The sequence below is a fragment of the Heptranchias perlo genome, chromosome 14 (assembly GCF_035084215.1).
Source record: "Heptranchias perlo isolate sHepPer1 chromosome 14, sHepPer1.hap1, whole genome shotgun sequence".
Classification (NCBI taxonomy): Eukaryota; Metazoa; Chordata; class Chondrichthyes; order Hexanchiformes; family Hexanchidae; genus Heptranchias; species Heptranchias perlo.
The window spans coordinates 63,585,020-63,601,693 of record NC_090338.1 but is presented as its reverse complement, the minus strand read 5'-3'; the positions used below and the strand labels follow the sequence as shown (position 1 = coordinate 63,601,693).

General features: G+C 41.6%; 1 protein-coding gene across 5 annotated transcripts in view; it reads right to left on the bottom strand.

The window, feature by feature from the left end:
- LOC137332582 (janus kinase and microtubule-interacting protein 2-like) overlaps positions 1-16,674 on the bottom strand; it is a 344,895-nt gene that overhangs the window by 143,071 nt on the left and 185,150 nt on the right. For all 5 annotated transcript variants that reach the window (XR_010965701.1, XR_010965702.1, XR_010965703.1 and 2 more), the window contains exons 18-19: positions 7,178-7,246; positions 6,279-6,356 (exon numbers count right to left, since the gene is read on the bottom strand). Coding sequence is in view for 1 of the 5 variants with exons in the window: in XM_067996512.1 (XP_067852613.1) it covers positions 6,279-6,356; positions 7,178-7,246 (147 nt within the window). In the remaining 4 variants the exon portion in view is untranslated. The remainder of the gene's footprint in view (positions 1-6,278; positions 6,357-7,177; positions 7,247-16,674) is intronic.

Sequence of the window (16,674 nt, the reverse complement as noted above, 5' to 3'; positions counted from 1 at the left end):
TGATCATAGTATACTGAACACACCTATATTTCTGATCATAGTGTACTGAACACACCTATATTTCTGATCATAGTATACTGAACACACCTATATTTCTGATCATAGTGTACTGAACACACCTATATTTCTGATCATAGAATACTGAACACACCTATATTTCTGATCATAGTATACTGAACACACCTATATTTCTGATCATAGTATACTGAACACACCTATATTTCTGATCATAGTATACTGAACACACCTATATTTCTGATCATAGTATACTGAACACACCTATACTTCTGATCATAGTATACTGAACACACCTATACTTCTGATCATAGTATACTGAACACACCTATATTTCTGATCATAGTATACTGAACACACCTATATTTCTGATCATAGTATACTGAACACACCGATACTTCTGATCATAGTATACTGAACACACCTGTACTTCTGATCATAGTATACTGAACACACCTATACTTCTGATCATAGTATACTGAACACACCTATATTTCTGATCATAGTATACTGAACACACCTATATTTCTGATCATAGTATACTGAACACACCTATATTTCTGATCATAGTATACTGAACACACCTGTACTTCTGATCATAGTATACTGAACACACCTATACTTCTGATCATAGTATACAGAACACACCTATACTTCTGATCATAGTATACTGAACACACCTATACTTCTGATCATAGTATAATGAACACACCTATATTTCTGATCATAATATACTGAACACATCTATGCTTCTGATCATAGTATACTGAACACACCTATATTTCTGATCATAGTATACTGAACACACCTATATTTCTGATCATAGTATACTGAACACACCTATACTTCTGATCATAGTATACTGAACACACCTATATTTCTGATCATAGTATACTGAACACACCTATATTTCTGATCATAGTATACTGAACACACCGATACTTCTGATCATAGTATACTGAACACACCTATATTTCTGATCATAGTATACTGAACACACCTATATTTCTGATCATAGTATACTGAACACACCTATACTTCTGATCATAGTATACTGAACACACCTATATTTCTGATCATAGTATACTGAACACACCTATATTTCTGATCATAGTATACTGAACACATCTATACTTCTGATCATAGTATACTGAACACACCGATACTTCTGATCATAGTATACTGAACACATCTATATTTCTGATCATAGTATACTGAACACATCTATACTTCTGATCATAGTATACTGAACACACCTATACTTCTGATCATAGTATACTGAACACACCTATACTTCTGATCATAGTATACTGAACACACCTATACTTCTGATCATAGTATACTGAACACACCTATATTTCTGATCATAGTATAATGAACACACCTATATTTCTAATCATAGTATACTGAACACACCTATATTTCTGATCATAGTGTACTGAACACACCTATATTTCTGATCATAGTGTACTGAACACACCTATATTTCTGATCATAGTGTACTGAACACACCTATATTTCTGATCATAGTGTACTGAACACACCTATATTTCTGATCATAGTATACTGAACACACCTATACTTCTGATCATAGTATACTGAACACACCTATATTTCTGATCATAGTGTACTGAACACACCTATATTTCTGATCATAGTATACTGAACACACCTATATTTCTAATCATAGTATACTGAACACACCTATATTTCTGATCATAGTGTACTGAACACACCTATATTTCTGATCATAGTATACTGATCACACCTATATTTCTAATCATAGTATACTGAACACACCTATATTTCTGATCATAGTATACTGAACACACCTATATTTCTGATCATAGTATACTGAACACACCTATATTTCTGATCATAGTATACTGAACACACGATACTTCTGATCATAGTATACTGAACACACCTATATTTCTGATCATAGGATATTGAACACACCTATATTTCTGATCATAGTATACTGAACACACCTATATTTCTGATCATAATATACTGAACACACCTATACTTCTGATCATAGTATACTGAACACACATATACTTCTGATCATAGTATACTTAACACACCTATACTTCTGATCATAGTATACTGAACACACCGATACTTCTGATCATAGTATACTGAACACACCTATACTTCTGATCATAGTATACTGAACACACCTATACTTCTGATCATAGTATACTGAACACACCTATACTTCTGATCATAGTATACTGAACACACCTATACTTCTGATCATAGTATACTGAACACACCTATATTTCTGATCATAGTATACTGAACACACCTATATTTCTGATCATAGTATACTGAACACACCTATATTTCTTATCATAGTATACTGAACACACCTATACTTCTGATCATAGTATACTGAACACACCGATACTTCTGATCATAGTATACTGAACACAACTATATTTCTGATCATAGTATAATGAACACACCTATATTTCTGATCATAGTATACTGAACACACCTATATTTCTGATCATAGTATACTGAACACACCTATATTTCTGATCATAGTGTACTGAACACACCTATACTTCTGATCATAGTATACTGAACACACCTATATTTCTGATCATAGTATACTGAACACACCTATATTTCTGATCATAGTACACTGAACACACCTATACTTCTGATCATAGTATACTGAACACACCAATACTTCTGATCATAGTATACTGAACACACCTATACTTCTGATCATAGTATACTGAACACATCTATACTTCTGATCATAGTATACTGAACACACCTATACTTCTGATCATAGTATACTGAACACACCTATACTTCTGATCATAGTATACTGAACACACCTATATTTCTGATCATAGTATACTGAACACACCTATATTTCTGATCATAGTATACTGAACACACCTATACTTCTGATCATAGTATACTGAACACACCTATACTTCTGATCATAGTATACTGAACACACCTATACTTCTGATCATAGTATACTGAACACACCTATATTTCTGATCATAGTATAGTGAACACACCTATATTTCTGATCATAGTATACTGAACACACCTATACTTCTGATCATAGTATACTGAACACACCTATACTTCTGATCATAGTATACTGAACACACCTATATTTCTGATCATAGTATACTGAACACACCGATACTTCTGATCATAGTATACTGAACACACCTATATTTCTGATCATAGTATACTGAACACACCTATATTTCTGATCATAGTATACTGAACACACCTATACTTCTGATCATAGTATACTGAACACACCGATACTTCTGATCATAGTATACTGAACACACCTATATTTCTGATCATAGTATACTGAACACACCTATACTTCTGATCATAGTATACTGAACACACCTATACTTCTGATCATAGTATACTGAACACACCTATATTTCTGATCATAGTATACTGAACACACCTATACTTCTGATCATAGTATACTGAACACACCGATACTTCTGATCATAGTATACTGAACACACCGATACTTCTGATCATAGTATACTGAACACACCTATACTTCTGATCATAGTATACTGAACACATCTATACTTTTGATCATAGTATACTGAACACACCTATATTTCTGATCATAGTATACTGAACACACCAATACTTCTGATCATAGTATACTGAACACATCTGTACTTTTGATCATAGTATACTGAACACACCTATATTTCTGATCATAGTATACTGAACACATCTATACTTCTGATCATAGTATACTGAACACACCAATACTTCTGATCATAGTATACTGAACACACCTATACTTCTGATCATAGTATACTGAACACACCTATACTTCTGATCATGGTATACTGAACACACCGATACTTCTGATCATAGTATACTGAACACATCTATACTTCTGATCATAGTATACTGAACACACCTATATTTCTGATCATAGTGTACTGAACACACCTATATTTCTGATCATAGTATACTGAACACACCTATACTTCTGATCATAGTATACTGATCACACCTATATTTCTGATCATCGTATACTGAACACACCTATACTTCTGATCATAGTATACTGAACACACCTATATTTCTGATCATAGTATACTGAACACACCTATACTTCTGATCATAGTATAATGAACACACCTATATTTCTGATCATAATATACTGAACACATCTATACTTCTGATCATAGTATACTGAACACACCTATATTTCTGATCATAGTATACTGAACACACCTATATTTCTGATCATAGTATACTGAACACACCTATACTTCTGATCATAGTATACTGAACACACCTATATTTCTGATCATAGTATACTGAACACACCTATACTTCTGATCATAGTATACTGAACACACCTATATTTCTGATCATAGTATACTGAACACACCTATATTTCTGATCATAGTGTACTGAACACACCTATATTTCTGATCATAGTATACTGAACACACCTATATTTCTGATCATAGTATACTGAACACACCTATATTTCTGATCATAGTATACTGAACACACCTATATTTCTGATCATAGTATACTGAACACACCTATACTTCTGATCATAGTATACTGAACACACCTATACTTCTGATCATAGTATACTGAACACACCTATATTTCTGATCATAGTATACTGAACACACCTATATTTCTGATCATAGTATACTGAACACACCGATACTTCTGATCATAGTATACTGAACACACCTATATTTCTGATCATAGTATACTGAACACACCTATATTTCTGATCATAGTATACTGAACACACCTATACTTCTGATCATAGTATACTGAACACACCTATACTTCTGATCATAGTATACTGAACACACCTATACTTCTGATCATAGTATACTGAACACACCTATACTTCTGATCATAGTATACTGAACACACCTATATTTCTGATCATAGTATAATGAACACACCTATATTTCTGATCATAATATACTGAACACATCTATACTTCTGATCATAGTATACTGAACACACCTATATTTCTGATCATAGTATACTGAACACACCTATACTTCTGATCATAGTATACTGAACACACCTATATTTCTGATCATAGTATACTGAACACACCTATATTTCTGATCATAGTATACTGAACACACCTATATTTCTGATCATAGTATACTGAACACACCTATATTTCTGATCATAGTATACTGAACACACCTATATTTCTGATCATAGTATACTGAACACACCTATACTTCTGATCATAGTATACTGAACACACCTATATTTCTGATCATAGTATACTGAACACACCTATATTTCTGATCATAGTGTACTGAACACACCTATATTTCTGATCATAGTATACTGAACACACCTATATTTCTGATCATAGTATACTGAACACACCTATATTTCTGATCATAGTATACTGAACACACCTATATTTCTGATCATAGTATACTGAACACACCTATACTTCTGATCATAGTATACTGAACACACCTATACTTCTGATCATAGTATACTGAACACACCTATATTTCTGATCATAGTATACTGAACACACCTATATTTCTGATCATAGTATACTGAACACACCGATACTTCTGATCATAGTATACTGAACACACCTATATTTCTGATCATAGTATACTGAACACACCTATATTTCTGATCATAGTATACTGAACACACCTATACTTCTGATCATAGTATACTGAACACACCTATACTTCTGATCATAGTATACTGAACACACCTATATTTCTGATCATAGTATACTGAACACACCTATATTTCTGATCATAATATACTGAACACATCTATACTTCTGATCATAGTATACTGAACACACCTACACTTCTGATATGGTATGCTGAACACACCTGTAAATAGTATAATACACCTCTGTATATAGTACACTGAACATACCTGTATATAGCATAATGATACCTTTGTATATAGTATACTGAACACACCTGCATATATTATAATGAATACCTCTCCATATAGTCTATTAAACACAACTTTATATATTGTAATAAAACCTTTATATATTATAATGAATTCTCTGTATATAGTGTAATGAATATTCTGTGTATAGTGTAATGAACATTCTGTCTATATTATAATGAACGTTCTGCATATAGTATAATGAATACTCTGTCTATAGAATAATGAAACCACTGTGTACAAAACAATGCTGTATATTGGATAATTAACACTCCTGGTTAATGTACAATGACATGATTTACCATGTATGCTTGGTCCAGGGCTTGCTTCCTATAATCTAACTCTTCCTCCAGGTAGCCTTTTTGTTTGCAAAACATATCCTGCAAGAAATAGAAAATTGAAGTTTATTAAAATCTGCTTTTCCAGAATATCCCTTAGCAACTTGGTGGGCATTTTGCGTCCCTTACATATTCTGGGAGCATAAAGTGAAAGGTCTTCTGCTCGCCCGAGTGGTGTTAATTTGTCCAGTCAGCAGCCTTTATGTTTGAGGCAAAACGATCAAAAATAATGGGGGAGGCTCAAATATGCCAGTCAGGGGTGACACCGTACAAGACAGCCTGTCATGCCTGCCATGGCTAAAAACATGTCGATGGAGCTGGCCAAGTATTTATAATACTGGGGGTGCCATCACCAGAGACATAACCAACACCCCAATAGGCACTGCCCGGGATACATTATCATTGACTATGGGGCTTCTGTCAGTAGTAAGGTTAATATGGACAGAACAGAGAAAGGAGAAGGCCCAGGGTCCCCACTTCTAATTACTGTCCAGCGACCCCCTCGCTGAAGATGTGTTTGATGGGGGGTTGTGGTGAGGTGGGGGGGGGTGGAAAGAGATGCTGGGTGAAGACAAGATCTGACCCAGCTACAAATGGCCGCCATGGCGAGCGGCCTTTTCACATGCACTGTCCAGGCTCACATAAAACGACCGGTCACCTGGGTGAGGTCGCAGAGAACTGCCACTGCCACCAAAAATCACCACCTTCAGCAGGGGATGGGTTAAAAGGAGCACGCACCCAACTTTGTCGAGAAGTGTTGAAATATTATCACTGTAGCAGAATATTTACATATTAGCGAGTGGGAAAGATACACCAGAATTTCAAACTGTTCACCCAGACTCAGTGAGAATTATGTTTCGTACCATCTCAATCTCCAAGTCTATCATCTTCTGGTGTAGTGCAGCCTCAGTGCCTTCTATCTGTTGCAGCAACTAGAGGGTGAGAAAGGAATGAAGTAACATTAATAGTGAACATATATGATGAAGAAGCTAGTCCACAGCCTGTTGCTGGCACGTCTGCGATTATGGAGACCTTCCAACTCGCCCTCAGTTCTGAAAAAAATCTTCAATAATTTATGATGCATACACTCGTCCAATTACTTGGTTTGCTGCTTTATTTCGCATTAAACAGAAATGAAGTTGTTGTGACAACCCAAAGCTTCTCAGGGTCTAACACAGCCCCTGAAACCTCAGCAAATTTGGTTACACCATGTGCTTTTTGGCAGTTAGCTGAATCTTCACTGTCATAAATCTTTACGGTTATATGGTGTGATATTATGATTCAATTGTGTTTATCACTGGCTTTGTATGGTATTTAAAATAAGCACCGTTTAACATCAGATTCTGAAAGGACATCCCATAAATCATTAGTCTGAGAAATACACATCCCAATCTGATACATTTAGTAAAATAAATGAATATTTATATGTAAAGTTCTTAGCTAATTCCAAATTAATGTACCAGGTACAGTGTGTTATTGATGCACCAGGGAGTGCTCACTGCCTCTCTTATTGCTGATGCCACTTCGAGTTTTGGTAGCTTTTTTATAACAGGAAGTCAGTGCAATGCGTAGTGCAGACAGGCATATCAGGGTACATGGCCCTCTATGGGCATATCAGGGTACATGGCCCTCTATGGGCATATCAGGGTACATGGCCCTCTATGGGCATATCAGGGTACATGGCCCTCTATGGGCATATCAGGGTACATGGCCCTCTATGGGCATATCAGGGTACATGGCCCTCTATGGGCATATCAGGGTACATGGCCCTCTATGGGCATATCAGGGTACATGGCCCTCTATGGGCATATCAGGGTACATGGCCCTCTATGGGCATATCAGGGTACATGGCCCTCTACTGGCATATCAGGGTACATGGCCCTCTATGGGCATATCAGGGTACATGGCCCTCTATGGGCATATCAGGGTACATGGCCCTCTATGGGCATATCAGGGTACATGGCTCTCTATGGGCATCAGGGTACATGGTCCTCTATGGGCATATCAGGGTACATGGCCCTCTATGGGCATATCAGGGTACATGGCCCTCTATGGGCATCAGGGTACATGGCCCTCTACGGGCATATCAGGGTACATGGCCCTCTACTGGCATATCAGGGTACATGGCCCTCTATGGGCATATCAGGGTACATGGCCCTCTATGGGCATCAGGGTACATGGCCCTCTACGGGCATATCAGGGTACATGGCCCTCTATGGGCATATCAGGGTGCATGGCCCTCTATGGGCATATCAGGGTACATGGCCCTCTACTGGCATATCAGGGTACATGGCCCTCTATGGGCATATCAGGGTGCATGGCCCTCTATGGGCATATCAGGGTACATGGCCCTCTACTGGCATATCAGGGTACATGGCCCTCTATGGGCATATCAGGGTGCATGGCCCTCTATGGGCATATCAGGGTACATGGCCCTCTACTGGCATATCAGGGTACATGGCCCTCTATGAGCATATCAGGGTACATGGCCCTCTATGAGCATATCAGGGTACATGGCCCTCTATGGGCATATCAGGGTACATGGCCCTCTATGGGCATCAGGGTACATGGCCCTCTACGGGCATATCAGGGTACATGGCCCTCTATGAGCATATCAGGGTACATGGCCCTCTACTGGCATATCAGGGTACATGGCCCTCTACGGGCATATCAGGGTACATGGCCCTCTATGAGCATATCAGGGTATATGGTCCTCTATGAGCATATCAGGGTACATGGCCCTCTATGGGCATATCAGGGTACATGGCCCTCTATGGGCATATCAGGGTACATGGCCCTCTATGAGCATATCAGGGTATATGGTCCTCTATGAGCATCTCAGGATACATGGCCCTCTATGAGCATATCAGGGTACATGGCCCTCTATGGGCATATCAGGGTACATGGCCCTCTATGAGCATATCAGGGTACATGGCCCTCTATGGGCATATCAGGGTACATGGCCCTCTATGAGCATATCAGGGTATATGGTCCTCTATGAGCATCTCAGGGTACATGGCCCTCTATGGGCATATCAGGGTACATGGCCCTCTATGGGCATATCAGGGTACATGGCCCTCTATGGGCATATCAGGGTACATGGTCCTCTATGGGCATATCAGGGTACATGGCCCTCTATGGGCATATCAGGGTACATGGCCCTCTATGAGCATATCAGGGTACATGGCCCTCTATGAGCATATCAGGGTACATGGCCCTCTATGAGCATATCAGGGTACATGGCCCTCTATGAGCATATCAGGGTACATGGCCCTCTATGAGCATATCAGGGTACATGGCCCTCTATGAGCATATCAGGGTACATGGCCCTCTATGAGCATATCAGGGTACATGGCCCTCTATGGGCATATCAGGGTACATGGCCCTCTATGAGCATATCAGGGTATATGGTCCTCTATGAGCATCTCAGGGTACATGGCCCTCTATGGGCATATCAGGGTACATGGCCCTCTATGGGCATATCAGGGTACATGGCCCTCTATGGGCATATCAGGGTACATAGCCCTCTATGGGCATATCAGGGTACATGGCCCTCTATGAGCATCTCAGGGTACATGGCCCTCTATGGGCATATCAGGGTACATGGTCCTCTATGAGCATCTCAGGGTACATGGCCCTCTATGGGCATATCAGGGTACATGGTCCTCTATGAGCATATCAGGGTACATGGCCCTCTATGAGCATATCAGGGTACATGGCCCTCTATGGGCATATCAGGGTACATGGCCCTCTATGGGCATATCAGGGTACATGGCCCTCTATGGGCATATCAGGGTACATGGCCCTCTATGAGCATATCAGGGTACATGGCCCTCTATGAGCATATCAGGGTACATGGCCCTCTATGGGCATATCAGGGTACATGGCCCTCTATGAGCATATCAGGGTACATGGCCCTCTATGGGCATATCAGGGTACATGGCCCTCTATGGGCATATCAGGGTACATGGCCCTCTATGAGCATATCAGGGTACATGGCCCTCTATGGGCATATCAGGGTACATGGCCCTCTATGGGCATATCAGGGTACATGGCCCTCTATGGGCATATCAGGGTACATGGCCCTCTATGGGCATATCAGGGTACATGGCCCTCTATGGGCATATCAGGGTACATGGCCCTCTATGGGCATATCAGGGTACATGGCCCTCTATGAGCATATCAGGGTACATGGCCCTCTATGGGCATATCAGGGTACATGGCCCTCTATGAGCATATCAGGGTACATGGCCCTCTATGGGCATATCAGGGTACATGGCCCTCTATGGGCATATCAGGGTACATGGCCCTCTATGGGCACCTGTTGAATGCGGCTGCTTACATTTGTCCTCCGCCCAGCTCGTTTGCATGGAGTGGTGGACTCCAGGCTCAGGCTGTCCCCTAGCTGGGCTCTATTTCGGGAGGAGATCAGATCACCACTGCTGTCTGGGCCTCTGACAAGCGTCCATTCTGGCTGCTGCTCCCAGGTGCCTTAAATCATCCTGGGGGCATCACCTGCCTCCGTGTCATAACCAGATGCCAAGGTGCCCGCTGACCCTTTAATTGGCAGGAGCCTAAGGGCAAGCCACAGAGCCAGGTTATTGGTGCCCCTACGCTGGGGTACCCAACGAGTAGATTTGCTCCCACCCACCTCATACAATACCAATGCTGGGCCTGTACTTACTACAGGCACCTTGGGGAAGCCCCAGGAAATCAGAGGGCAGCACAATGGGGATGAAGACCTGACAATAATGGGTCTGTGTCCCTTCTTCCTCCCCTCTGAGACTGGGGAATACCCCAGAGTGCAGGGAAGAGGAAAATCTACATTATTCTGATCCATTACATTGCCTTTAGTTATTCCACAGCATACCTGCGATATTTCTTCATTATCAAACAAATGCAGCTTCTTTAAAGGGTCGCAACCTTAAGGAAAAATAGTTTGGCCAGTCTTTTCTTCCGGAACAAGGCAGAAGAAGAAAGCTGTGTGAGGGGATCTCCAGAGGTATAAATGATAATTGGCACAGAGACAAGGGGCATGATTTTGACCCCGAGCCGGGAAGGTCAAATTGCGGACAGGAAACCTGGAAGTACGGGTTTCCCAGACGTCCTTACGATTTTGACGTAAGGACGTCTTTTATGTTTTTTTGTCGGTTTGCCGTCCGACAGGCCGGCCTGATTGACAGGCTGGTCTCAGTCAGGTGGGAAAGCAGCCAGGGAGAGGATGTGTTCCAGTAAGTCTTTAGGTAAGTCTTTGTTTGTATGGATGGGGGGCATGGGTGGCACGGGGGTCATGGGGGAGTCCGTCATGAGGGGAGGGATCGGGGGTCAGTCATGGCGGGGGTGTCGGGATCTGGGGTCATCGCAGGGGTCGGGGGGGGTGGGGGGGCGAGTCTGTGATCATTGTGGGGGGGGGTCGGAGGTCGGGGCGGGAGGTTTGCTGCATGTTGGGCCTGGCAGAAGCATTCCTGCTCCTCCGGGCCCACAACCCGTGCCAGAAAGGCACTTATCTGTTAGTTTTGGGCCTTCTCGCCTACTTTCACACGGTGTAAAAGAGAAGTCCTGGGAATCCCGGCCCCCAGGAGTTGAAATTGGAAACTCTGGAAAAATGAAGGCCCGCAGCCTCCTTGAAAGGTTTTAATCACCAACCCGCCTCCAGGGAACGGGTTGGTCGCCCGCCCCCATCCCGCTGCGGGCGAAAACCGGAAGTGGGTGGGTGGGTTGGAGGTTATGATTTTAAATGCCCCCCAGGCCCCAACCCACCCGTTTTTCTCTTTTAAAATCATGCCCCAAGGTGTCACAAGTTCTGCCTAGTGAAATGAAAATTTAAGACAAACATCAAGATGTTCCTCTTCACCCAAAGAGTGACCGACATGAAGAATGGATTGTCAGAAAGCGTAATGCAGGCAAAACCCTTGCAATCATTTAACAGTTGGATGGGGCAGTAAGTTCTCCCTGGATAGGTGAGTAGAATGGCCTTCTTCATCTGTATCTATTTAATGATCTTGTGTCACTTAAGGCACGATGCCATCATGCACACACAACATGAGTTACGGTGCGATTTACATTATTGTGTCACATAAAGGTTTGGCAAACACCTTTTCATAATGACAGAGTGACCTGTGCTTTCTGCCCCATCTTGTCGGGGGTGGGGGTGGTGAGGGCAGGGGGCTGAGACAAAAAGCATTGATACGTTTCTTTAACACATGTGAGATTATGAGGACAGGATGAACAGACTAGGCTTGTATTGCCTTGAGTATAGAAGATTAAAGGGTGATCTAATTGAGGTGTTTAAGATGATTAAAGGATTTGATAGGGTAGATAGAAAGTATTTCCTCTGGTGGGGGTGTCCAGAACATGGGGGGCATAACCTTAAATTTGGAGCTAGGCCGTTCAGGGGTGATGTCAGGAAGCACTTCTTCACACAAAGGGTAGTGGAAATCTGGAACTCTCTCCCCCAAAAAGCTCTTGAGGCTAGGGGTCAATTTTGTTAGGCAAGGGTATTAAGGGTTATGGAACCAAAGCAGATGGAGTTAAGATACAAATTAGCCATAATCTAATTGAATGGCGGAACAGGCCTGAGTGACTGAATGGCCTAATCCTTTTCCTATATTCCTATGTAGGTCTTCACAAACCAATAAAGAATTTAATAGATCTGCTTGGAAGAAAGAGTCTGTAAAAGTAATTAAAATCAGGCCCAACTGTCCCGAAAAGCCTAACGTGCCACTGATATTCTTTGCTTTATTCTCTTGGACGGTTTCTGTTGTATCTCTTTTCTGTTTTCAATTATTTAGACAGAAGTCAAGTTATGTGCAGTTTCCGTTGGTAATGGTTTTTCCCAAGTTACTTTGGAATTACTGCTGAGCACTATTGTGTTTTCCATTTATGAATTCTAACCGTTTATTTGTTGTGAATGGAAACAATCTCGGATAATTGTTAGCACATTTCTTTCTACGTTGCTCCTTATATTGTACTAACGTTATAATAGATTACACTGCCAAAGCAAACAATCACTGACGTCATTCCCATCTTTACTAAGTTGGTTCTCCTTTGTGCTTGGTTTAAAGACTGATTGTTATAGTCAGGATCCCATTTTCAGGATCAAACTACGATGATAATTTTCATCATGGGGAACTGGGTGGCACAGTGTGCTGTAGCAGACTGTCCTTCGAGACCCGGTCTTAAATCCAGATCAGACTGCTGGGAGGTAAGTCTCATGTTTGCTGGCTGAAAGGGTCCAATGTGAAATGAGTTTTGGTCAGTCTCAGACAAATTCCAAATGAGCACTGGCCCACAGCAGGTGATGATCCTTTGCTTGGTATTCATTGGTAATCTCACTCAGAGGGAAGAGTGATATATAGGTGCAGGACGGGGTGCTCTTTGGAGGTTTGGGCAAAGGCATATTGTTGGGACAAAGATAAGGCAACTTTCTTCCACATCTAACCCATGCTACACCTGACCTGGGAAAGCTCGATGCTGACACTGGTTGCCTGAAATGGGAGTATTATTTTCAATGCCAACATACTCCATGAAGGTGATGAGCACAAACTCCATGAAGAAAAGGTTTTAAAATAGTTTCGCCTGTATTCTATTTGTTCAACGACAAACTCCTGGACCCTGTGCACATAATTTAGGCTGACACTTCAGTGCAGTACAGAGGGCATGCTGTGTTGTTGGAAGTGCCGTCTTTAGGATGAGATGATAAACCGATGCCCTGTCTGCCTGTTCGTGGCACAATCCACAGAGCAGGGGGTTCTCCCTGTGCCCTGGTCAACATTTGTCCATCTACCAACACCACCAAAACAGATTAACCAGTCAATCGATATCTATGGGATCTTGCTGTGTGCAAACTGGCTGCCATGTTTACCTCCATAACAACAGTGACTACACTTCACACATAATTCACTGGCTGTAAAGCGCTTTGGGTCATCCTGAGGACATGAAAGGCACTATATAAAGTTCTTTCTTTCCTTTATGTTTTGATTTTTATGTTTGTGAAAGTGTTTGGCAAACTGGTCTGCCACTAAACTTTGCTGCAGTTTCGTAAAGTTTAACTAAAAAAGTATAAAAGCCTAAGTGGAATATGCTGACAACAGGAGTTTCCTCAGTGACCAACATGGCCAAGTGAACCGAGCCTTCACAGCAGGCTGCCCCTTATCCCATAATGATATCAGACAGTGAGCAGAGGGTCAAACCCATTTTAGATTCGGGATGTGATGGCATTGATCATGGAGATGGGTGAACCTGGTGCAGTTTCAAAGGATGGCCGCTGTACATTGCTACTAATGGTCGCAGGAATGCCCATTCCAGAAGAGGGGGTTATTCTTCAGCTGACATGACTCTCGCTGCTCAGCAATCCGGTAGGTGGTTGAAGGAGCTCCTCCCATGCTCTCGTACAAAGATATGCAGAAACAAATCGGCTTACTGTTCCGCCGGGCATTTCCTCGCGGCTTCTCCCGCACTGCGGCGTAACTTCAGCGGACGCCCTGCTCACATGAGTCAACGGGGTTTCTGCTGAACATGCTCCATGATAACGGCAGTGGAGCGGGAGAAGCCCCGAGGAAATTTAGTGTTATTTGTAGAAAGTAGTGCTGGCTTTCAGTTTGACCCTCACTCTGTGTTAAGGCTGGGGTTGCCAACCCTTCAGGATTGTCCTGGAATCTCCAGGAATTAAAGATTCATCTCCTGGACACCGTTGCAAGCAACCCAGAAGAAAAGTCATCAGGGCATTAAAAAAAATCTTTATTAGTTATAAAAATATTGGAGATGAGGAGAAAAGGCTGTTTGACCAGGAGCGGTTGGAGACAGGAAGACACATGATGAAACCTCCAGGAATACATCCCATCGGAGTTGGCAACCCGAGTTAAGGCACACCCAGAAAGTGCTGCTTAAAGCATCCATCGTGGAGCAAGAGAGAAAAACGTTACTGTCAATTCCACAGCACAACCACTAGAGAGCAGCACATCATTAGTTTTTAGCATTTTGGTAAATCCCAATCGCTGGGGCACCAGTAAGGAGCTCGATAACAATACCTATCATACAAAGAGTCTTAACTTATTCAGAGAATATAGTTCTAAATATTTTTAAACTGTACATAAAAAATGACAATTAGAAAGTCATATTACAGGATTTTTGCAGAAAAAGAAGGATTGAAACAGCACTATGGTACAAAATGGCATTTGGGCAGGTGAAGACTTAAGAAATGAGAGGCTAGTATCATCTATATCTGATTCTGATTTATAAATGGTTGTAGGGAGCGAGTTATGGTTGGCCACCCAATTTCTATACTAAGATGTTCCTGTAATTTCTTGACTAAAAATAGCTGCACACAATGTTGTTTGTGAAGTTACCTTGTATATGCGAGGAGAATACTGCTCAAATATTATATACTGCGAAAAAAATGTAGTGAAATAATTACAAAGGTTAGGCACCTGGTGATGAACGTGCAGGCCATAAGATGCTTGTGTTTATTTATGATGTGGAGATGCCGGTGATGGACTGGGCTTGACAATTGTAAACAATTTTACAACACCAAGTTATCGTCCAACGATTTTATTTGAAATCTACAAGCTTTCGGAGGCTTCCTCCTTCCTCCTTCCTGACATTTACCTGAGGAAGGAGGAAGCCTCCGAAAGCTTGTAGATTTCAAATAAAATCGTTGGACTATAACTTGGTGTTGTAAAATTGTTTACAATCGTGTTTATTTAGGCCTCCTTTCTTGAAGAGAGACTAAGGAGAAACTTGATAGAAACCGTCAGAAGATTCAGGGGTTCAATAAGTTGAATTGTTTTTTGTCACATCACAACAGAATTCCCGAACCAGGAAACATAGGGGGCAAAGTTCAAGTTCAGTGGGGGGGGGCACGAGACAGGCGGTAGCAGATTGGCCACTTACTATACAGCTGGCCTGATTTTCCTTCTCGTTCAAGTCAATGTAAAGTAAAATCGGGCAGCCAGTCCACACCCACACCAACAAAGAATTTTACCATAGCCATAGACTGAAGTCAAAGCGCAATTCAGACAGAATTTCTTTAGCAAAACGCTGATTAACTTATGGCACAAACAGCCATCACAGGTGAGGCAACAGGAAGCATTTGAGGGGTTTCAAACAGGAAATAACAACAGCAACTTACATTTCTGAGCAGACAAGCCTTTCGCATCTGAAAGTGGTTCATGATTTATTAAATGTTCGACATGGTACAGAGCGTATCTCACAGGAACGAGAGTGGGGGGGGCGGGGGGATGATGGGCTGGCAAAATGGACCGATGGCTGTCTCCTACCTGAAATAAGTTACTGGTTAGGGAACTTCACAGAGGGGAGATGGAGTCCAAGGTGGACAGGGGGGGTAGATAAGAGGCAGGAT